Source organism: Eschrichtius robustus, chromosome 8, assembly GCF_028021215.1.
Source record: "Eschrichtius robustus isolate mEscRob2 chromosome 8, mEscRob2.pri, whole genome shotgun sequence".
Classification (NCBI taxonomy): Eukaryota; Metazoa; Chordata; class Mammalia; order Artiodactyla; family Eschrichtiidae; genus Eschrichtius; species Eschrichtius robustus.
In genome coordinates, this window is record NC_090831.1 from 3,282,937 (window position 1) to 3,308,068 (window position 25,132).

The 25,132-nt window shown below is 45.1% G+C and overlaps 1 protein-coding gene across 1 annotated transcript in view; it reads right to left on the reverse strand.

Annotated features, from left to right (window-relative positions):
* Positions 1-25,132, reverse strand: part of COBL (cordon-bleu WH2 repeat protein) — a 270,206-nt gene that overhangs the window by 114,781 nt on the left and 130,293 nt on the right. The window contains exon 7 of the mRNA XM_068550231.1: positions 2,643-2,825. Coding sequence (XP_068406332.1) covers positions 2,643-2,825 — 183 coding nt within the window. The remainder of the gene's footprint in view (positions 1-2,642; positions 2,826-25,132) is intronic.

The window sequence follows — 25,132 nt, forward strand, 5'->3', positions numbered from 1 at the left end:
AGTCTACAAACAATAAATGCTAGAGAGGGTGTGGAGAAAAGGGGGGAACCCTCTTGCACTGTTGGTGGGAATGTAAATTGGTGCAGCCACTATGGAGAACAGCATGGAGGGTCCTTAAAAAACTAAAAATAGACCTACCATATGATCCAGCAATCCCATTTTGGGGCATATGTCCAGAGAAAAACAAGGTTCGAAAGGATACATGCACCCCAATGTTCACTGCAGCACTGTTTACAATAGCCAAGACATGGAAGCAACCTAAATGTCCATCGACAGATGAACAGATAAGGATGTGGTATATATATACAATGGAATACTATTCAGCATAAAAAAGAATGAAATAATGCCATTTGCAGCAACATGGATGGACCTAGAGATGATCATACTAAGCAAAGTAAGTCAGAAAGAGAAAGACAAATACCATATGATATCACTTATATGTGAAATCTAAAATAGGACACAAATGAACTTATCTACAAAATAAAAACAGACTCACAGACATAGAGAACAGACTTGTGGTTGCCAAGGGGGTGGGGGGTCAGGAAGGGATGGATGGGGAGTTTGGGATCAGCAGACGCAAACTATTATACATAGAATGGACATACGACAAGGTCCTCCTGTAGAGCACAGAGAACTATAGTCAATATCCTGTGATAAACCATAATGGAAATGAATATGAAAAAGAATATATATATATATATATATATATATATATATATATATATATATAAAGCTGAGTCACTGCTATATAGCAGAAATTAAACACAACATTGTAAATCAACTATACTTCAATAAAATTTTTAAAAATACCGATGCAGTGTAGCATCTACATTCTATAACATTAGGCAAATGCAATTCTTATTGAAATAAAGCTTAAATTATACTGATATTGGAACTCACACTTGTCACCACTAAAGAAATACCCCTCCCCATCAAAAGCAACAAGACACCCCCCAGAGGTAGGTGGTTGAAAATTGCTAAATGCTGTAAGAATGCTCTGTGTCATGAGAAAGTTCGAAATCTAACTCCCCACAAAATAAGGGGTGAAACGCACTGCAGACCCCCACGGGAAGCAGCTCTGTGTTCATGAGTCTGAGCTGTTTAGTTGGGCATGCGTACAGCAGAACAATGCCAGTTTGGTGTGTGCCTACATTTCTTTTATCAAAAGACAGTGAAAATACGATGGAAAACTCAAAATAAATTAGTAGTATTAGAAACTGTTTAAAAAACCTAAAAATCAAAAGTTTTCTTGTAAAATGTGTTGCATTACAGGCTTTTCAGACAGACTGCGAGGACTGTGGATGGAAAGACCGTTAGATGGGAACAGGGGTGTCTCTAGACCAGGGATAAAGAACACCCCTGGAGGGACTGAGAAAGGTGACTGACGAACAGACAGACTGATACACGGACAGACAGATGACCAGGCCGGAAAGGAAAGGAAGTGAGGTGTCATGACACTGCCACGGAGCCACTAACGTGACCGCTGACCACGATACAGGGGCCAAGCCTCCCGTCTGAAAGGTACAGACGTGGGTTCTAATTTATTTTAAGGAAAGTCAGTTTATGAATAAGCACAAAAGGGCCGGGCCTCAAGACCAGCAGGGTGTGATGATATGGACCCCGTGAAGCAGACCCGGGCCAGCCAAGCAACACCACAGCAGGAGAAAAGTGTCAGGAGAGTCAGCTCCTGCTGGAGGAGAGCTGGGCTTAAAGGGGCTCCACATAGACGTTGCTATTTGTGGGGCGGTATCTGCCCAGGAAGCTGCCAGACAAGTCGTCGGGAACCACCTCAGCTCAGTGAGGAATAGTGGGTCCTTCTCCTTACGCTGCAGGCCGATCCGCATCTCAGGGTCTCTGCGGAGCACTCCTGTTGCTGCCCAGGAGAGCTTGGCTTCTAAAAGCACCCAGGGCACCTCGTCCGTCCTGGCCACCCTTGGGTGTCATCCCTGTCACATCCCACTCAAATAATTTGTTTCAGTGTCACATTTTAAGCTAGAAAAACTGGCAAAGAGTGTCCTGGCCTCTGGAAAATGAGGGCTTGGTATGTCAAATAGTGTTTCAAGGCCAATCATCAGGTGGATGAAGGAAGAAGCCCAGAGTAAGAGGCCAGCCGCTAGGGATGCGGGCTCTGCCCGGTCACCACGGGACAGTCACGTGCAAAGCCATTCCTCTGCTCCGAAGGCTCCGCAGATACAAGGCCTCCCTAAATAGACGTTATGTCACATAGAAACCAACTTCACGTGCAAACACCTTCTCAGCTGTCCTGCGAATGCGGTTTATTTGGCACCTATATCATATTAAGTGTCATCCCCATCTTATCTACACTCCAGATTTCTTACAGTGCCTGCAATTTTCTCATTAAGCAACGGTGCCCCACATTTCAAAGCTAAAGATAAAATAAATGTTAATCAACAAGCCTAAGCCTTTAAGGGCTGAAGGCATTAAAATAGTTTCCGATCTTCCCTAAATGAAGCGACGCGGCCTCTCCCTTTGACTTCTGAATAAAGCATAACTTTTCACCCTGAACCATCTCGTTGCTAAAGCCACAAGCTTGAAGGATGACAGGGCGCCCAGGCGCCTTCCAGAGAATTCACGGGTTCATTCAGCAGGGGCCCTGGTCCTGAGCGGCGCCCTCTCCCTACCTTTTCCGATGTCTTGTCTTGCACGGGTGGTCCCGCGCGGGGCAGGGACGGAGGGGGAGGCGCTCGGCGCTTCTTCAGGTCTGACTTGACCGACACCCCTGAGATGCTGCCAAGGGAGCGCGATGGACCCAGTGTAGTGGAACGGGGGTTCACGGACGGCGAGTTCGGGGTCGTCAAGCAGCCCTGTCGGGGGAAGAGGCGAACATAAAACCTGATCACTCTGAGATGCTTTTTGGCATATGAATGCTCAGACACGAAAGCCGAGTGCCCACCACCCACCTGAACTTCCCCCATCATCATTTCCATGGACAGCTTGAATGGCTGGAACAAAACTCTTATTTTCACTCTGCTGGGAAAATGATCACAGACCCCATGGCAGGACACACCTCCTGGTTGTGAGGTTTATTTTCCTAATCATGAAGGAAACAGCAGACTTTTTAAACCTCTAAGAGGAATTCTTACCAGCTGGAATCATGGAAGATCCTCAACCCACCTGCAGTGGTGAATTAACCTCCTTAAATTTTTAACCTGTCATCAGAGTGAGCACTTAGATGCTGAAAAGAGGAAGGAACAGATCAAGAAGTATATTTCTGCTGGAGAAGAAGCCCGTCTTTGCCATCTCGAGAAGTACTTCACCCACTGCCAGGGAGGGGCTTAGGTTTCTTCTAACTTTGAGAAGTTTCAAACAAGTGGCCGGGTAGTATAAACAGCCTGCTGTGAAGACTTTACATGACCACCAAATGCAGTACTTCATGACAGATCCCTAATCAACTGAAAATAAATTCAACCTAACACACTAATTAATTGTTCCCAAGGAGCAAGGTCTATATCCAGGGAGCAGACTAAAGGCACATATATATTTTTCCAGTTTTTCCTCCTAGGTCCTGCTTAATAGAATCATATGAGTGTTAGTGCAGGAAGGGCATTTAGAGAACTAGCAGTCTAATTCCAAATTAAAACTGAAATGGAGCCCACCCCCTGCCCTGCTGTGCGCTGTGCCCTCCGCCCTGCCCCGTCCCTCCCCAGCACTGGTGTCCCAGCCCGGTGTAGTCCACACCGAGGCCAGTGCAGTGTAGTGGTCAGCCCACAGATGAGGGGGACACACTGCCTGGACTCAATTCCTGGCTTTGCCGCTGATAAGCTGTGTGACCTTGGACAGGTTTCTTAACTTCTCTCTGCCTCAGTTTATCTCCTGTAAAATTGAGGTCAATAACAGCACCTCCATCACAAAGAAATCGTGAGAACTGAATGGGTTACGACAGATTAAAGAGCCTTAGAGAGTTCTAGGCACAAAGTAAGCATCTGATATGTGCTATTATAGTTATCATGTAAATGTGAGCCCCATGAGGACAATGATTATTCCCTGTTTGCACCCATGGCCGTGTCCCTGGCTCCTAGCATCTCCCGGTACCCGGAGGGCCCTTGAGCCCACATTTGCAGAAATGAGCGGGTGGGCAACTCTACCCTCACGTTTCACACAATGAACTTGTGGGTGAGCTTTCATCTGAACCATTGGTTCACCATATTTGAAACAAATACAGACAGGAAACTCATCGCATTCAGCAACAGCCCCGCATTACCTGCCCGCAGCCTCAAATTCTATTCTGTTCAGCCAATTATACTATCATTCAGTTCCCTGAGAAGATTTCTGAGACTCAGATTTTCTTTTTTTTTTTTTTTTTACGTGGTTTTTATTTATTTTTTAACATCATTATTGGAATATAATTGCTTTACAATGGTGTCTTAGTTTCTGCTTTATAACACAGTGAATCAGCTATACATATATATATATCCCCGTATCTCCTCCCTCTTGTGTCTCCCTCCCACCCTCACTATCCCACCCCTCTAGGTAGTCACAAAGCACTGAGTTGATCTCCCTGTGCTATGTGGTTGCTTCCCACTAGCTATCTATGTTACATTTGGTAGTGTATATATGTACATGCCACTCTCTCACTTCATCCCAGCTTACCCTTCCCTCTCCCTGTGTCCTCAAGTCCATTCTCTACATCTGCATCTTTATTCCTGTCCTGCCCCTAGGTTCTTCATAACCATTTTTTTTTTTTTTTTAGATTCCATATATATGTGTTAGCATACAGTATTTGTTTTTCTCTTTCTGACTTACTTCACTCTGTATGACAGACTCTAGGTCCAACCACCTCACTACAAATAACTCAATTTTGTTTCTTTTTATGGCTGAGTAATATTCCATTGTATATATGTGCCACATCTTCTTTATCCATGAGACTCAGATTTTCTTGTACTTAAATATTAACATCAAAGGAAAACCCAATCCCTGAAGGTTGCTTTTTATGCCAATTCATGCTTCCTTGTGAGACACTGACCATCAAATGCCCTGCTCATCAAATGCAGAATCCTCATAAGGAATAGGTGAGGGATCCACAGGAAATAGCCCAACACCCAGAAAACCCATCGACCCCTACCGAGGCTCCCATAGAAAAATGTAAAGAAAAAATGTCAATGTTTCTCCCAATCCTTGAGTTCTGCAGACATTAGACTCACTGCTAAGCAAATAAGCCAATGCAAAATGAACTCTTAAATACTTTTCTCTGCCTTACATCTACCTCCATAGCAACCATGAACACGCAAGGAGACACGAGAACTTAAATTCACTCAGAGATGCAGGGTCCAGATGATAAAATTAAGCAAATGAAGCAAACCAGAGCAAGGGCTTGACTGGTCCAAGTCTGGAGCTGGGGAGGTGTTGCACTGGGTGGCTGGATCGCTCAAATGCCCCCCACCCCCCGCATTCAAGGGGGTACAAACTCATGCTATGGAGGTTTGTTAAAACTTGTGAAATACAACGGAGAACTCCACCCACTGCCCGCATCTCTGGAGTGTGCCTGGACCCATTTGGCATCCCATAAACAAGATGTTTGCGACAATGCATTTTACACCCCTGATACTAACTGCTTTTCCTCCCTACACCCTGTCTAGACTGGGAACTTCCAATCCCACTTGCTTCAGTCCTCACCAAGACGGTGCAAGCCTGGAGGACCCCTCTGCACCACTCTGAACTCACCTCAGTCCTTTAAGTGCCCTGAGCATTTTTCCAGCTCTGTGCGGACACTCCCTTAAAAGCACTTCACAGCTCACCCATTTTGTATCTATTTCAGGTTCTACCTCTGTCATCCTGTAGCCCTCAGAGCACTGTGACATCTGAGATTGTCAACTCCTTCTTGAGGTGAGGGGCTGACCCAGTACCCACCATGCACACACAGGCAGGAATGTCTCCATCTTTAAAACTGGGGGCATTCCATTTACTTCAAAGTTGTGGTCAGCACTTAGCATGTTACTGTCACATTAGGGATGTCCCACCTATGTGGTTTCCTTCTCCTCTGATAAGTATTTTTGGTAAGAATGACCTCATCAGGGCCACAGTGAGATGGCCTTGGGCAGCAGAAAGTTGGACCCCAGAGCCACCCATCCAGGTCCCCCTGCAAGTCCTGGCACCTGTTATCCCGGGCGATGGGCTACACTCGATCCATTATCTGTGTCTCTGGAACAGAAGTGAATTTTGACACATGTTTTTTAGCCAAATCTGCTCTAGAGAACACACAAACATCTCTCCCCACCCCTAACCCCGCCCCCTACCCCCTCACAATGTCAGGGTCCCCTAGATCTTGGTCCACCAGCCCCTCTCAATTCTGAAACACAAGAGTGTTTCTCAACCTTCAACCCATGGGAAGCCAAAACATTTCGGCTGCCCAGAGAATATTTGTGGTTTAACTCCTGTTTCCTTCTTTCCCCACTCCTGGAATTTGTACACAGAATGTAGAAAAAAAAAAACCCACAGAGTAATTTGGATGAAAACACTGCTAAGTATCGGATGTCCTTTAAGATGCTCATTCACAACAACATAAAACAAAATGGTAAACCAAGAGCGCGGTCCATGTAGCCTGGGGTCTAGACAGGTTAGTCCACGCCCTCCTATTCCAGTTTCAGGGTTCTCCCCTGCTACAGAGCGGCCAGGCTCCCTGGGGGACAGACCACGGCTTATCTGCGGGAGGGATCTCATTTCCTGCTCCTGTCCAAACTGGTCAATAACATTTTTTTTTTTAATATCAAGCCCTTTTCTGGTAGGGGAGTGAGTCATGCCTTTCTACAAAGGTTGGCAACAAGATCCACAGATTCTGGCTCTTACAGTCACACCAGATTTTCTCAGGAGTTTTTCTCCTGCGAGTGAAGCCCAATAAATCATTAAGAAAAAGCAATGGATAATGAAAAGGGGATAAAGCAAACCCAACCTTTTCCACCCAGAGCTCGTGGGACTTCAGATGGCAGGGTGTACACCTCCCCTGCTGTCCCCAGAGGGCTAGTGAGATGGGAAACAGTACTAAACTCGGTGTATCTGTATCACTGCTGACAGCCCAGGAATTTATTACATTCAGTATAAAATGATAACTTGATCCCATCTCACACACACAGCTGGGAGTGGGGAGCTAGGAAACAATTTCAGGATCTGGGTGCCAGCCTGAGAGGAGACCAACATCTCCTGCGACGGTTGATTTTGCCAGAGATCTCAAATTTTAAATGAAAAAATGTATAATTGATTGTTTCCATTTGAAATGCACTCGTTATCTCAGCAAGACCTGATCTCCTTCTATCTGGTTGTCACCGCAGCCACTTTGCAAATGTCGACTGAAAAAAAAATGCACAAGCTAAAAGTTGAGAATTATGTTATATTCAGCGGACAAAACTGAGGACTTAAACCCGGGACGCAGCCTCTCGGATTGCTCTGAGGGACTGCTCGAAGAGGCAAGGGGGGAACCAGGATGTATAGGAGTTTTTGCAAAAAAGACCAGGTAGTCGGAACATCAAAAGATTACTGTTAATGAAAGAAAACCAGACATCTCAAGTTAAGGAATTTAGCTGTTATCAATGTATGGGAAGATGCAAGAATCTGGGCTCACTGAAACCATCCCTTTGATGTGCACCTCACCTATCTGGGGCCAGTGTCCTATGCTTTCTCGTCCTGAATCCCCTCAGGGTGCACCTTCAGTGCAGGGGGCGGGGGGTTGGCGGCTGCAGTGCCTGATGGTGTGATGGCAGGCACCCTGTTTCCATCCTGAGTTCCCTCAGGGCTCACTGTCAGGGCAGCTGTAATGTGATGGCTTGATGGCTGCATCACCATTTGTTACAGCAGCAACAATGTTTTCATTGACACAAACGACCTGAGCTTCTCTGTGGGGAGATGCACAGACTCTGGGGGCTTCCCAAGGAGCTGAGCTGGGAAGTGGTCTGGGTGGGTGACCATGGGCTTGGCCTTTGGATTAGCTCTGACTCTAACCCGTTGGGAACGTCACCGCAGGCACAGTGGTCTCTGCGGGGCCAGCACTACGGGCAGAGGGCACAGCTGTTACAGCTCCTTATAACCCCAGGGAAAGCTCCGGGAGCGCTGGGTCTCCCTAGAATGATTCTGGGGTGCACAGGCGCTGCAAAGAGCAGCTTCTCTCCTTGACTCATTTGCTTGTCATCGATCAGAGATCAGTACCAGGCAGGACACCGAGTGCGCCCAAGGTGGGTATCACTCCTTCCACGTGAGCCCAGCTGCCCCGTGTGTGTCCTCTGCTGGAGCTCCTGATGTTGTCTGCACCAGGCGGCTCTACCAGCATCCACGTCACAGCCGAAGGGGAGCCATCTGTCCCTGTAAACAGCAAGGCAGCTATGAACACTGGCTAGAATATGCTTCCGGAGACAAATGGGTCAATGCTGTACTTGCAACCTTTCTGTTTACATTGATTCCAATAAAAAGTAAGGATGAAGAGTTATTTTGTTCCCATTTCTCAAAACTGTTCATTCTGGCAAAAAAAAAAAGACTATTTATCTTGTGAGAACCAATCACATGATCAAGTGGACCTTTTGACATGGTTGGTGAGGAATTCAGGTAGAGGTTTTGGTCTAAATACTGAGGAAAATATTTTGGTTACAGTAAGTACAGTCTAAAATAGCCATCAACCATCCTTTCAGCATCAGATGCTTCTAAATTAGACCAGATGTTTTTAGGATGGCATGGTTTCAGAGTTTTAACAGTGAGAAAAACTGAGGCCCAAGGAAATGAACTGAGCTCCTCAGGATGCCTGAGCCCCTGGGGATGGGATTCAACTAGTCAGTTCCCAAGCTGCCCTGCATCCCTCCTCTCCTTCCACCACACTGCCCCCTTCTCAAAGGATTGCATACAGCTTTGCTTTTTCCTTTCTTTCTTTCCTTCCTTCCTTTCTTCTTCCCTCTCTCCCTCCCTCCCTTCCTTCCTCTCTTTCTTCCTTTTCTCCCTTCCTTCCTCCCTCCCTCCCTCTTTCCTTCCTTCCTTCCTTCCTTCTTGGTCAAAGAATCAAGTGGGAGAGAAGTTGCAGTCAGACCTGTTACCCACATCGCCTTTTCTTCGGACCCAGGCTTTGGCAGGGATCTAAGGCAGGACCACACGGCAGAAACCAGGCGGCATGGATGGACCCCGCTGTCCTGCCCACACTCACAGGGATCCGCTGGGCACAGCAGCCCAGATCTATCAAAAGTCCTCTGATGTGAAAGCAGAGAACTTCGCTTCCCATCCCGCGGCTGCTGGCACCTTCCTGGACACTGGGCCAGGCAAAGTTCCCTTCCTCAAGGGTGTGCTCTGCCTGCTTTTTCTTATCCTAGGAGAACAGCCTTCCTGATGGACACACCCATGGCTGCATCCCTCGGCCAGAGGGCACCAAGTCTTCCCACGCCCTGGAAATCTGGCATCAATTCAGAGTAAAGGGCAAACCAAGAGGCTGAAGCCCACCAGCTTCGTGAGAACAAATCCCTGTGATGGGCAGAGAAACGGAACTTATGAATCTAGTTTCTACTCTGCGATGTGAGTGGGAAATGGCCATACTCTGCGCCAAGTGCCTCGAGGGGATGCCTGAGGAAAGGCATTTCTATAGAAGATAAGTTGCAGAAGCTATTTGGACAACAAAATACTGTGTCATAGAAGCTCTCTGACGGTTACAAGCATCAGGACAATTTCAGATCATTTTTCCACTGGCAGGACTTTTCCTGAACTTACAGGAAAATGTTAAGTGTGCCAGAGCATCCAACTGGTAATATCTTTCTTGTAACAAAACTCAGGGAAGAAACTGAAGGTGAGCTGGATTAGTCTGAACCTTCTGCTGTAGGACCTTCTGAAAACCAAAACCTGTTAGCGAAGATGGGAATGCTTGGGATATACTGATTATTCATAATTGGCCACTTTCACCAGGAAAGCCAGACATTTTAGAAAGCCAGACATTTCTGAAAAGCTTGTGAATGAAAAGGAAACAAGTCTTGGTGTAATTCAAAGATGTAGAACACGCGATGCCCGGCCCCAGGAAGGCCATGGTCCTGACGGGGAGGGCGCAGGGGCCCCAGGGGTCAGTGTGCAGGCTCCGCAGGGGTTGTGGAGGAGGAGAGGAGAGGAAGAGCACTGAGGGAGGTGGTGTGATGGTGAGTGGGGGGGTGGTGAGCATAACGCATGGGGAGCAGGAGAATGAGGGGGGCCAGGGCTCCACACATTTGTGTGTGTGTGTGTGTGTGTGTGTGTGTGTGTGTGTCTGTGATGGCTTGCTGTGGTTCTATGTGAGATTTCAACGGAGGCAAACTCAATTAAGCACAATTTTTGGCGGCGGGACAGGCGGTGGGGGGAGATGGTGCTAATTCACACGAACAATAAAACCTTCATAACAAATGTTTCCCTTTAAAATGTGCGAAATTTCCCAAAAGTTGTACTGTAGCAGGTTTTGAATATTGATCTGTAAGTTGTTTACTAAAATTCATCAGGAGTAAGATTTCCTACATAGCCACAGTTGAGATCAATGGATTCCTCTAAAGGACATCAGGCCTCGCATGTCAAACGGCTCCTGTGCATTTCATCGATACCTGGGCTGGATGAGGGAAGGAAATGGGGGCCTGGCTGCCGGTTGGTACTGGCTGGGTTTCAGGGCTGCCGGAAAAGATGCCTCATCCCCACATAGAAACAAAACTAGAATGAGAACGAATCTCTCTGCCAGAAACCAGATGATTTCTAACTCTTGGATCAGATCAGGAAGGCTTCTCCCTAACTCTAGGTAACCAAGTCATTAGGTGGAAGAAACGAAACTGATTAGATTTCTCTTCCGGCAAATTCATCTTCAAGTAAAATAGGAGGGTTTTTTAAGAAGCAGGAAGTGTAGGTGTAATTCAATCGTCTCTCAGCTGAGGAGACCAGCTCTCACCTGTCCAAGCACCCCACTCTCACCTGCAAAGACATCCATCATCCTTTGCTATCTACAGGCATCGTGCTGTAGGACAGCAATCACAAATTCCAGTACCCAAAATGGGACCCTTATCCAAGTGGCCCAGGAAAAAGGCCCAATTGGAAAGAACATGGGGCAACAGCATTCTTTTTTCAAAGATTTTTTTGATAGGGACCAGTTTTAAAGTCCTTACTGAATTTGTTACAATATTGCTTCTGTTTTTTAAGTTTTGGTTTTTTGGCCACGAGGCATGTGGGATATTAGCTCCCTGACCAGGGATTGAACCCGCACCCCCTGCATTGGAAGGCGAAGTTTTAACCACTGGACCACCAGGGAAGCCCAGGGCAAAAGCATTTTGAAGATTGTCCTGGACAAACAGAGAAGGGTGGTCCCCCTTCCAGAAGGGAGTCTGATTGGACACTGGCCAAGAGCAGAGAACCAGAGCTGCCGGTGAAGAAGGGGGTCTCACCCCCAGACTCAGGCAGAACAACAGATACGTGAGGGGACCTTGAGCTTCCACACATCAACCCATCTGATCGTGTGACAGCTCTCTGAGGTAGGTAATCGCAGGACCCCCTTTCACAGGGAAGGAAACTGAGGCAGAGAGAGCGGGTGCCTGGAGCCACATCCAGACAGTGGAAGAGCCAGGCAGGCTGGCACTGGAACAGAGATTCTAGAACTTGGTCGCACATCAGGACTCCCCCGCACCCTGGAGCTTTTAAAGATGGGAAAGGCCAGCCACACCCCAGACCAACTTCAGCAGAAACTCTGGGATGGGACCAGGCATCTGCTGTTTTTCTTTAAAAAGAAAAATTATTGTGTCAAAACACGTGTAACATAAGATTTACCATTTCAACCATTTTAAAGTGTACAGTTCAGAGGCATGAAGTACCTTCCCCGTGTTGTCCAGCCACCAGGATCTAGTTCCGGAACTTCTTATCCCCTTGAAAGGAAACCCTGGGTCCATTCAGTAGCCACTGCTCATCCCATCTCCCCTGGCAACCACCCACCTGCTTTCTGACTCTGGATGGACTGTCCTGGCTCCTTCGCATGAACGGAGTCAAACAACACGTGGTTTCCAGGCCTGGCTTCTTTCACTCGGCGTGAAGATGTCAAGGTTCCTCCGTGCTTGGCCTGTGTCAGAGCATCCTTTCGCCTCATGGCTGAATAGTCCTTCCTCCCATGGAGAGTCCACATTCTGTTCGCCCATTCACCTGGGGACGGACATGCGGGTTGTTTTCGCCTTTTGGCTTTTGTGACTAGAGCTGCTGTGAACATCTGCCTACAGGTGTTGGCTTGAAACTCTGCCCTCAAGTTTTGTGGGCACCTAGGAGCAGACTTGCCGGGTCTACGTTTCACTCTCCCTGGCAGCTGCACCGCTTTACCTTTCCACTAGCAATGAAGGAAGGTTCCGAATTCTCCACGTCCTTGCCAACACTTATTTATTTTCCTTTTATAAAAAATGATAGCCATCTTAGCGGGTGCAAAGCGGCACCTCACTGAGGTTTGGGTTTGCATATTTCTAGCTCATCGTGACCCGGGCGTCATTTCAGGGGCTCGCTGGCTGTTAGGCGTCTGCTTTGAAAGTCAAGGTGAAGAGCCACTGCTGCAGATTCCTCCCCGAAACCATCACACCACTCACGCTGCCCGGGGCAGAGGTGTCTCATTTTTCCTTCTCTCTCAGGAGAGACCTTACAGCATCAGCCTCCGACATTTTTTTCTGGTCCCCAGCCCCATGGTGGCAGGGGTTCCCATGCATGACAAACCTCCACAGGGAGCATCTGCACGAGATCTCTGCCCCTCACACTTTCCCTCAGAAAAACGTATTAGGAAGTGAAGGACAATGTTTTTCCAGGGGACCCTTGAACAGCCTCCTTCTGTTTTAAGTAAATCATTCATAAATTTTGCAACTTCACTATTAACTAACAAAGCACCCCACCCCTGACCCCTCTCTGGGGCTCCACTGCCCCACAAGACACACAACTGATCCAGTGCACGCCAGCCTGGCCACAGAGAGGGGACCTCAGGGCACACACACCCCAGGTCACCTGTGATGTTCACATGTAAAGTCTTCAGATTTCTTCAGGTTTTCCTGTGACCTGCTCATGGAGCCCCATGCTTGCCTGTGAGCCTGATATTTAGGGACAAGATTCTGCAGTTCTTCTGACCTGTGCCCGCTCTGCATTCTCCCTTTAAGACATTAACTCTTGTTGGAAATAAAACGAGGGGATAGGAAAATGGTGACTGCAGGGGAACTGCAGGGGTGGGGCCAGCCCAGAGGCCCGGCGAAGAGGAGGGTTAGAAGAGGGGCCATGGGAGGGAGATGCAAGTTTTCCCACCCGAAAGCAGATAACAGAGAGGGGACACCAAGGGACATCCGAGGGATTCCGTCCAATCTTTCCAGTCCCAGGCGAACAAGCCAGGAGGAACACCGGACCACCACAACAGTTACTGAACATGGTTGCTACAACCCATCAGGAAACTGGGAAGCAGATCTCGCTGTTGCTATGTTTGCAATCCTGGGAGAGGTGCAATGTTCTCCTCTTTCTGGTGGCATGTGGGGAGCTAGCGGGATGCCTGTACAATAAACCAGAAGGGCAGGCCTTCTGTCCAGGCCTGACAGCGGGAGGTACTCGGAAGGGGAGGAGAAAGGCCGTCCCACTCAGAGCAGAGTCCCAACCACAGCCTGGGGCTGCCCCGCCTCTGGGCCCACCTCACCTAGGGGCGTACAGGCCAGTGGGCACGGCTGCCTCTCTCTATCCTGGGTCGTGTGGGGCAGGGCAGGGGGGAGGGCAGCAGGAGTGATGGGGGGCCCAGGAGGGAAGGGAGAGAGTCCCCTTCCCTCCTCTTTTCTTCGCTCAGGACTCAGAGCCCACCTTGGGCCCCTGTTAGCATCCGTCTCCCAGCTGGATTCGAAGAGGCAACTCCACCGGCTTTAAGCAAAAGTCTGGGTGCTCTTCCCAAGCGGACGTACCCTCCTGACCTGCCTGCCGGAGCCCCACTGCCCTTCACCTTCTCTCTCAGATGCAGCTGCTCCTGAGGCCGGAGACGCTGTCACCTGTGAGGCTGTGTTCAGCCTCTCTCCTCTCGGGCCCCCATCAGCACCCCGGCTCTGAAGAGCATCTACCCCGGGAGCCCTGCCCTCCTCCCCAGCTGCCCTCTTTGGTTCTGGCGCACAGCTGCCTGGGATCTGCTCCCCTAGCAGTGCCTCAGGAACAGGCCCACAGGAGCCCAAGGGGTGAGTGCGGAGAGTGGGCTTTCCAGAGCCCAGCAGAGGATGCCCTGAGTGACTGGTGCTCCCGCCGGGACCGCCCGCGGCGCCCCATCCTGCAGGGAACCATAGCTCCAGTGGGTCTCCAACCAACGGCACCCCATCGCCCATTCAGGGTGTGTGTGCATGTGTGTATGACTATGTACACACACTCACACACATACATGATACATAATATATAATGTGTTATTACATTATAATACTTATATATATTGTAGCATATTATATATCATATAATATACTATAATATATAATACACATCAACATATATAACATAATATGTACTAATATAATACACTAATATATGATAATGTATTATATAATGTACATTATATAATAATATAATTAAAAATCTATTTATTATCACGTAAATACTCAAGCCCTCATTTCTTATTTTAACACAGAAACCTCAGCCTCTGTTTCTGGATTATTTTCCAACTCCCTGAGACAAGCCTTACATTCCCCGTGCCAGGTCCCCTGGCCGGGGCTGCGCAGGGCTGGCCATCCCACTTTATCAAACAGGCACCTGCAAGCCCCCGCATCCCATGCCCTGTATCCGAGCCTGAGGGCCGGGCATCGTCCAGAGGGCCCCCTGCCTGGGGCTCACTGTTTCCTTCATCCTCTATGAGTCAGTGTGAAACGCCAGGGTCTGCACCTCTCTGGAAGATTGTCGGCAAGGTCGCAAGTGCCCGGGTTCTGAACGCCACCATGGGCGGGGGACAATTCCCCCCACTAATGTCAGTCACAGGCAGCTCCCCTGGCACCTTCCCCTCCTCAGGGTCACAAGCTGGTGTGTCCAGGCTGCCAGGTCCTTCCCGAATCCCACTTGCTTCAAAAGCCCCATGTTCCAGTAAGGATCTCACCTCACAGGCAATACCCTCCCACACTCTGGCTACGTTTTAGCTCTCACTTTATGAGTAAATATATATATTTTTAACATCATTATTGGAGTATAATTGCTTTACAATGGTGTGTTAGTTTCTGCTGTATAATGAACTGAATCAGCTATACATATACATATATCCCCATATCTCCTCCCTCTTGCGTCTCCCTCCCACCCTCCCTATCCCACCCCTCTAGGTGGTCACAAAGCACCGAGCTGATCTCCCTGTGCTATGCGGCTGCTTCCCACTAGCTATCTATTTTACATTTGGTAGTGTATATATGTCCATGCCACTCTCTCACTTCGTCCCAGCTTACCCTTCCCACTCCCCGTGTCCTCAAGTCCATTCTCTACGTCTGCGTCTCTACTCCTGTCCTGCCCCTAGGTTTTTCAGAACCATTTTTTTTCTTTAGATTCTATATATATGTGTTAGCATATGGTATTTGTTTTTCTCTTTCTGACTTACTTCACTCTGTATGACAGACTCTAGGTCCATCCACCTCACTGCAAATAACTCAATTTCGTTTCTTTTTATGGCTGAGTAATATTCCATTGTATATATGTGCCACATCTTCTGTATCCGTTCATCTGTCAGTGGACACTTAGGTTGCTTCCATGTCCTGGCTATTGTAAATAGAGCTGCAATAAACATTGTGGTACATGACTCTTTTTGAATTATGGTTTTCTCAAGGTATATGCCCAGTAGTGGCATTGCTGGGTCATATGGTAGTTCTATTTTTAGTTTTTTAGGGAACCTCCATACTGTTCTCCATAGTGGCTGTATCAATTTACATTCCCAGCAACAGTGCAAGAGGGTTCCCTTTTCTCCACACCTTCTCCAGCATTTATTGTTTGTAGATTTTTGATGATGGCCATTCTGACTGGTGTGAGGTGATACCTCACTGTAGTTTTGATTTGTATTTCTCTAATGATAAGTGATGTTGAGCATCCTTTCATGTGTTTGTTGGCAATCTGTATATCTTCTTTGGAGAAATGTCTATTTAGGTCTTCTGCCCATTTTTGGATTGGGTTGTTTGTGTTTTTTGATATTGAGCTGCATGAGCTGCTTGTAAATTTTGGAGATTAATCCTTTGTCAGTTGCTTCATTTGCAAATATTTTCTCCCATTCTGAGGGTTGTCTTTCGTCTTGTTTATGGTTTCCTTTGCTGTGCAAAAGCTTTTAAGTTTCATTAGGTCCCATTTGTTTATTTGTGTTTTTATTTCCATTTCTCTAGGAGCTGGGTCAAAAAGGATCTTGCTGTGATTTATGTCATAGAGTGTTCTGCCTATGTTTTCCTCTAAGAGTTTTCTAGTGTCTAGGCTTACATTTAGGTCTTTAATCCATTTTGAATTTATTTCTGTGTATGGTGTCAGGGAGTGTTCTAATTTCATTCTTTTACGTGTAGCTGTCCAGTTTTCCCAGCACCACTTATTGAAGAGGCTGTCTTTCTTCCATTGTATATTCTTGCCTCCTTTATCAAAAATAAGGTGACCATATGTGCATAGATTTATCTCTGGGCTTTCTATCCTGTTCCATTGATCTGTATTTCTGTTTTTGTGCCAGTACCATACTGTCTTGATTACTGTACCTCTGTAGTATAGTCTGAAGTCAGGGAGCCTGATTCCTCCAGCTCTGTTTTTTTTCCTCAAGATTGCTTTAGCTATTCGGGATCTTTTGTGTTTCCATACAAATTGTGAAATTTTTCTTATAGTTCTTTGAAAAATGCCATTGGTAGTGTGATAGGGTTTGCATTGAATCTGTAGATTACTTTGGGTAGTATAGTCATTTTCACAATGTTGATTCTTCAAATCCAAGAACATGGTGTATCTCTCCATCTGTTTGTATCATCTTTAATTTCTTTCATCGGTGTCTTATAGTTTTTCACATACAGGTCTTTTCTGTCCTTAGGTAGGTTGATTCCTAGGTATTTTATTCTTTTGGTTGCAGTGGTAAATGGGAGTGTTTCCTTAATTTCTCTTTCAGATATTTCATCATTAGCGTATAGGAATGCAAGAGATTTCTGTGCATTAATTTTGTATCCTGCTACTTTACCAAATTCATTGATTAGCTCTAGCAGTTTTCTGGTAGTGTCTTTAGGATTCTCTATGTATAGTATCATGTCATCTGCAAACAGTGACAGCTTTACTTTTTCTTCTCTGATTTGGATTCCTTTTATTTCTTTTTCTTCTCTGATTGCTGTGGCTATAACTTCCAAAATTATGTTGAATAATAGTGGTGAGAGTGGGCAACCTTGTCTTGTTCCTGATCTTAGTGGAAATGGTTTCAGTTTTTCACCATTGAGGACAATGTTGGCTGTGGATCTGTCATATATGGCCTTTATTATGTTGAGGTAAGTTCCCTCTATGCCTACTTTCTGGAGGGTTTTTATCATAACTCGGTGTGGAATTTTGTCGAAATGTTTTTCTGCATCTATTGAGATGATCATGTTTTTTCTCCTTCAATTTGTTAATATGGTGTATCACATTGATTTGTGTATATTGAAGAATCCTTGCATTCCTGGGATAAACGCCACTTGATCATGGTGTATAACCCTTTTAATGTGCTGCTGGATTCTGTTTGCTAGTGCATCTATGTTCATCAGTGATATTGGCCTGAAGTTTTCTTTCTTTGTGACATCTTTGTCTGGTTTTGGTCTCAGGGTGATGGTGGCCTCATAGAATGAGTTTGGGAGCATTCCTCCTTCTGCTATATTTTGGAAGAGTTTGAGAAGGATAGGTGTTAACTCTTCTCTAAATGTTTGATAGAATTCGTCTGTGAAGCCATCTAGTTCCGGGCTTTTGTTTGTTGGAAGATTTTTAATCACAGTCTCAATTTCAGTGCTTGTGATTGGTTTGTTTATATTTTCTATTTCTTCCTGGTTCTGTCTCTGAAGGTTGTGCTTTCCTAAGAATTTGTCCATATCTTCCAGGTTGTCCATTTTATTGGCATATAGTTACTTTTAGTAATCTCTCATGATCCTTTGTATTTCTGCAGTGTCAGTTGTTACTTCTCCTTTTTCATTTCTAATTCTATTGATTTGAGTGTTCTCCCTTTTTTCTTGATGAGTCTGGCTAACGGTTTATCAATTTTGTTTATCTTCTCAAAGAAACAACTTTTAGTTTTATTGATCTTTGCTATCGTTTCCTTCATTTCTTATTCATTTATTTCTTATCTGTACTTTATGATTTCTTTCCTTCTGCTAACTTTGGGGGTTTTTTGTTCTTCTTTCTCTAATTGCTTTAGGTGTAAGGTTACGTTGTTTCTTTGAGATGTTTCTTGTTTCTTGAGGTAGGATTGTATTGCTATAAACTTCCTTCTTAGAACTGGTTTTGCTGAATCCCATAGGTTTTGGGTTGTCGTGATTTCATTGTCATTTGTTTCTAAATATTTTTTATTTCCTCTTTGATTTCTTCAGTGATCTCTTGGTTATTTAATAGTGTATTGTTTAGCCTCGATGTGTTTGTATTTTTTACAGATTTTTCCCTGTAATTGATATCTAGTCTCATAGCATTGTGGTCGGAAAAGATACTCGATATGATTTCAATTTTCTTAAATTTACCAAGGCTTGATTTGTGACCCAAGATTTGATCTATACTGGAGAATGTTCCATGAGCACTTGAGAAGAAAGTGTAGTCTATTATTTTTGGATGGAATGTCCTATAAATATCAATTAAGTCCATCTTGCTTAATGGATCATTTAAAGCTTGTGTTTCCTTACTTATTTTCATTTTGGATGATCTGTCCATTGGTGAAAGTGGGGTGTTAAAGTCCTGTACTGTGACTGTGTTACTGTTGATTTCCTCTTTTATGGCTGTTAGCATTTGCCTTATGTATTGAGGTGCTCCTATGTTGGGTGCAGAAATATTGACAATTGTTATATCTTCTTCTTGGATTGATCCCTTGATCATTATGTAGTGTCCTTCTTTGTCTCTTGTAATAGCCTTTATTTTAAAGTCTATTTTGTCTGATATGAGAATTGCTACTCCAGCTTTCCTTTGATTTCCATTTGCATGGAATATCTTTTTCCATCCCCTCACTTTCAGTCTGTATGTGTCCCTAGGTCAGAAGTGGGTCTCTTGTAGACAGCATATATATGGGTCTTGTTTTTGTATCCATTCAGCCAGTCTATGTCTTTCGGTGGGAGCATTCAATCCATCTACATTTAACGTAATTATCGATATGTATTTTCCTATTACCATTTTCTTAATTGTTTTGGGTTTGTTATTGTAGGTCTTTTCCTTCTCTTGTTTTTCCTGCTTAGAGAAGTGCCTTTAGTATTTGTTGTAAAATGTAAAAGCATTCTCTTAGCTTTTGCTTGTCTGTAAAGGTTTTAATTTCTCTGTCAAATCTGAATGAGATCCTTGCTGGGTAGAGTAATCTTGGTTGTAGGTTTTTACCTTTCATCACTTTAAATATGTCTTGCCACTCCCTTCTGGCTTGCAGAGTTTCTGCTGAAAGATCAGCTGTTAACCTTATGGGGATTCCCTTGTGTGTTATTTGTTGTTTTTCCCTTGCTACTTTTAATATTTTTTCTTTGTATTTTATTTTTGATAGTTTGATTAATATGTATCTTGGCATATTTCTCCTTGGATTTATCCTGTATGGGACTCTCTGTGCTTCCTGGACTTGATTGACTATTTCCTTTCCCATATTAGGGAAATTTTCAACTATAATCTCTTCAAATATTTTCTCAGTCCCTTTCTTTTTCTTTTCCTCTTCTGGGACCCCTATAATTCGAATGTTGGTGTGTTTAATGGTGTCCCAGAGGTCTCTGAGACTGTCCTCAATTCTTTTCATTCTTTTTTCTTTATTTTGCTCTGTGGTAGTTATTTCCACTATTTTATCTTCCAGGTCACTTATCCATTCTTCTGCCTCAGTTATTCTGCTATTGATTCCTTCTAGAGAATTTTTAATTTCATTTATCGTGTTGTTCATCATTGTTTTTTTGCTCTTTAGTTCTTCTAGGTCCTTGTGAAACGTGTCTTGTATTTTCTCCATTCTATTTCCAAGATTTTGCATCATCTTTACTATCATTACTCTGAATTCTTTTTCATGTAGCCTGCCTATTTCCTCTTCATTTGTTCGGTCTGGTGGGTTTTTGCCTTCCTCCTTCATCTGCTGTGTGTTTCTCTGTCTTCTCATTTTGCTTAACTTACTGTGTTTGGGGTCTCCTTTTCACAAGCTACAGGTTCGTAGTTCCCGTTGTTTTTTGGTGCCTGCCCCCAGTGGCTAAGGTTGGTTCAGTGTGTTGTGTAGGCTTCCTCGTGGAGGGGACTGGTGCCTGTGTTCTGGTGGATAAGGCTGGATCTTGTCTTTCTGGTGGGCAGGACCATGTCCGGTGGTGTGTTTTGGGGTGTATATGACCTTATTATGATTTTAGGCAGCCTCTCTGCTAATGGGTGGGGTTGTGGTCCTGTCTGGCTAGTTGTTTGGCATAGGGTGTCCAGCACTGTAGCTTGCTGGTCGTTGAGTTGAGCTGCATCTTAGCATTGAGATGGAGATCTCTGGGAGAGCTTTCGCTGTCTGATATTACATGGAGCCGGGTGGTCTCTGGTGGACCAATGTACTGAACTCGGCTCTCCCACCTCAGAGGCACAGGCCTGTTACCCGGCCGGAGCACCAAGACCCTGTCAGCCACACGGCTTTTGGGATGTCTGAGGTCTTCTGCCAGCGTTCAGTAGGTGTTCTGTAGGAGTTGTTCCACATGTAGATGTATTTCTGATGTATTTGTTGAAGGAAGGTGATGTCCTCGTCTTACTCCTCTGTCATCTTGAAGGTCTCCCCTATGAGTAATTTTTAAACTGGCTGGTCCATTTTCTGAAATGAGTGAATCAACCGATTTTTCTTGTTTCTAGGGTGTTGGTGGATTTGCTGGTTCACAGATGTGAGTCTCTGACAAATGTGTTTCACTGTTTTCCTTGGAACGTCTGGGATACGGATACAAAAGTCATCATTTACTTTAGACCTTCTCACATTCCTCTCTTTCCATTTAAAAAGCTGGCAGTTGGCATTTCTCTAGAGAGGCACTTCTATGCATGTGTGTGCATGCCGTGCACGGCTGTGCACACACACACACACAACCATGGAACAAAGTACTTATTGCTTCTACAGAAGCCACAAGCTTGGAAGTACAGAGAGGGAGCCAAGCCCTGCCACAGTGCAGAAGGGTCATGCTTTGGCCCAGGCATCAGCCAAGTGGCCCATGTGCCCAGTGATGCTACAGCAGTGAAACCCAGCCTTCTGGTCAACCAGGAACAGGCAAGGCACACAGCGAGTCTCTCCTGCTCAGCCCACACGAAGCCCAGCCTCAGTGGTCAACCACAGAAACCTTGAGTCAGCATTCCAGGGAACACCCCCAATACACAGAGCTGACACAGATTATTAAAATTCTTTTTAAATGGTCACATCCTTCTTTTTGTATTTTGATTGTCCTCAGCATAAATGTTCACATTTCCTGGAGAAACTGCAGAGGACAGGTAATTCTCCAATCTTCCAGGAGAAAGCAGGCCTCCTTTCAGCCTGGATGATGAGATCAGGGTGACAGAACATGTGGCCACTTGCAGAAGATGATTCTGGTTGATGTCATTAACAGATGACAGATGAAGGCCACCTGTGGCTACTCAAGGCTGGACAGAGACAGCAAGCTCCACAACTCAAAGGGTTAAGTGTCTCCTTCTGGCTTTTTGGAGAAAGTGCTCTATTTTTTCCAATGCAAAATTACAGGGTCTTAGGGTTGGGATGGCAACCTCTCACCCAGATATGAGTCCATCTGTAAACTTAGAGATGCTCAGTCAGCTTTTGGGTGGGAAACAAAGCCCACACCTTAGGGGTGAGAGTCACCCACCCCCAGCTCTGAACCGTGGCCACCAACAACTCCTCCCAGGATTGACCTGATTATATCACAGCAAAACCGAATGAGTCTAGGAAGGACCAGTGTTCAGAGAAGTAGACAAAAACAATGCAGATCTCTCAGAATGTTGACCTTGCAAACAACTAAAATCTTCAGCTCCTTCTCACATGAACTACAATAGAATCTGGTCTCACCTAGGTTGCGATACGCATGCAAAATTTTTCAACCTAAATTCATTCATTTACGTTTAAGTTCTGCAGCCCTGCATGACGGATAACCAAGCTCTGTACGAATTTCACTTGTCAGCCGTTATGCCACCCAGTTCTGTGTTACCTACAGTCTGAAAAGTCTTCTTCTGAGTGGCAGTTAAGTACGTAAGTTCCTGTGCCTGGGATGCCATGGATACCTCACCTACAGACACCAGAGGTCAGAAACCCAATGCCTAATAGGGACAGCTGTCACCTACTGGGCCCTGCCTGCCCTTCTCAGAGTCTCCATAGGATGCTGACCCATGACTGATGTGGGTGAGGAAGGAGAAACAAGTGAGAAATAAATGTGCTGATTTTTTAACAGAGACTTAAGCCTTAAGAGCTCAGAGTATCTTGTTCATGCTAGGATATGCTTATGAAATGATACAGGAGAGAAAGGCCAATACCTATATTGCAGCAATGGGTAATTTCTCAGCCAAGAGGAGTCACAAGCCTGGAAACAAGCTGAAAGGCAATCAGACCAGCAAAATATGGTGGGGCGATTTCCCAGCTCACTCATCAGCACAGCACAGTGCTCTGAAATGTGGCTTCAAGAGTGGAAAGCGGTCCGAGGGCTCAGCCTAGCAGCACCCTGGGAGGCCCCCAGCGGACACCCTAGCATAACTTCACCACTTGCTCCCCAACGGCCTGTGGCCATTCCTTACCTCAGGTGTGGAAGGGCCTTAATGGTCTGACTGTTTAACAGCCACTTGTAACTCATATATTGTGTGATCTCAGGACAAAATACATTCTTATTTAAAAGATGTATACCATGGAATATTGCTCAGCCATAAAAAAGAATGAAAAAATGCCATTTGCAGCAACATGGATGGACCTAGAGATTGTCATACTAAATGAAGCAAGTCAGACAGAGAAAAACATATGGTATCACTTAGATGAGGAATCTAAAAAAAATGATAGAAATGAACTTATTTATAAAACAGAAATAGACTCACAGACATAGAAAACAATCTATGATTACCAGAGGGGAAAGGGGGGGGATGGGATAAATTAGGAGATTGGGATTAATGTATACACACTACTATATATAAAATAGATAACCAACAAGGACCTACTGTACAGCACTGGGAACTCTACTCAATATGATGTAATAATCCATAAGGGAAAAGAATCTGAAAAAAAAAAAAAATATATATATATATAGCTGAATCACTGTGCTGTACACCTGAAACGTACACGATGTTGTAAATCAACGGTACTTCAATTAAAAAAATTCAAGTCATTTTTAATGCACACACTATATGATATCATAAAGATGTGAGTAGGATTAAAGGGGATGCTGAAATATCACAGCTCTCAAAGGCTACAAGAGAAACATGAAAGGAAGGGCTGTCAGAGCCCCAGACAAACCCCAAGCAGACATAAGTGATCCCTGTTTAATGCTGATTTGAGAAAGAATTGAAGAACACAGGACCGAGTTACTTGTAAGTCAAATAAGAGCAATCACTTGGCCTTGCTGGGAAAGTCCTTGTACCTGTAGCTTGTTGCCAAGCACGGACTCCCACTCCAGTGCCCGTCCTGTGGAGCTGGGACCACACCTCACTCTTCTCCCCACCTCCAGGGCCGCAGGAAGCCCGCACACCAGCCGATCCAGCATTCACGCTTGCAGGGCTGTCTGCATGTTTATAGACACCGTCTTGGCCCAGCATCTCTTGTTAGCACATTTATCAGACCAAACGCAAGAGAAAGAACTTGGAATAAACTACTAATTAATACTGTCTAAGGTTCCCAGGTAGCCCCTCCCTTTTTGGAAATCCATCACCGTGAGTGTTTTCACAGGGCCCTACCTACACGTTCTATCGCTAAGGAGGAGTTGGCAAAGGCAGACATCATTCCAAAATCAAAAGCAGTTTGCTACACAAAGTCATCGGCAGTACAAGTCTGCTTGGAAATGGCATCTCCTCTCATCCTTGTCGGGTGATTTGCAAAGGTCTCTGCGGCATTTCTATTTCTCAGGCCTGAGATGGGGACGCTCTGAATGCTCCAGTGTGGGCATCCTCTAACTCAGACCAGGCTCAGGGATCCACAGTGATGGACCCAATGGAACCAGAGCTGTAGGCCTGCCTTCAGGTACCAAGACTCTTAGGCACACACTTGGCTGAGGACCACTACCCGCCTGCCAGGGAGCTACCGCTATTTTGTTTTATAAGATTAAACTCCAACGTTGCTACAGTTGACCCTAGGTCCCAGTTCTGTCCTCTTGGGTGGGTCCTGGCTGCCACGAGGGACTGTCAAGTTCTTCTCAAACACACGCTGTCTCCGGTGAGAAGCCCACAGAGGCAGGATGCCCTTTTATGAGCACATCACTTAAGCTAAACGTAAGTGGATTAGGCTTTCAAATGTTGCCATTCTTGCTCCTTGATAATATTTCACTGTTAATTTTGCTTTATTGCTGCCAATTATTATAGCTGATATTTAAATATATACAGTCACAAGATATGTAGCAAATCATTTTCAAATAACTAGAAATAACAAGAAAGAAGGAATCATCCATAAACTTATGCTAAAACAAATGTAAACATAATCCCCCCACCCAAACTTACTTGTATAGTATTATTTCACCACTGAATGAATTTTATTTAATTAATATTAAGTATTATTTTCACTTACTAAATGAAAATCAGAAATTGAATTGAAAATTAATATATTAAGTAATATTAATATCTTATTACTGAAATATAATTAACTTCAGTAACTTCATTACTGAAATTGTATTAATTAAAAATGAACACACTTAACATGTGTCACCAAATTTAAATTGATAAAGGTTTTGCTGTTGCTTCTGTTTTTGGTTTACAGCATTTTCAATCACCTAAAATCTCATATAGACGCTTACATTCTCTTACAAAGTAAATGAGTAAAGTGCTGCAAACAGCAAGTTAATTTGAACTCAGACCATTTGCTGAGAGCTTCCCCCCTTCGTCTTGTCAAGGGAAAGAGCAGAGAGCGAGGCAGCCTTGGGAGGAA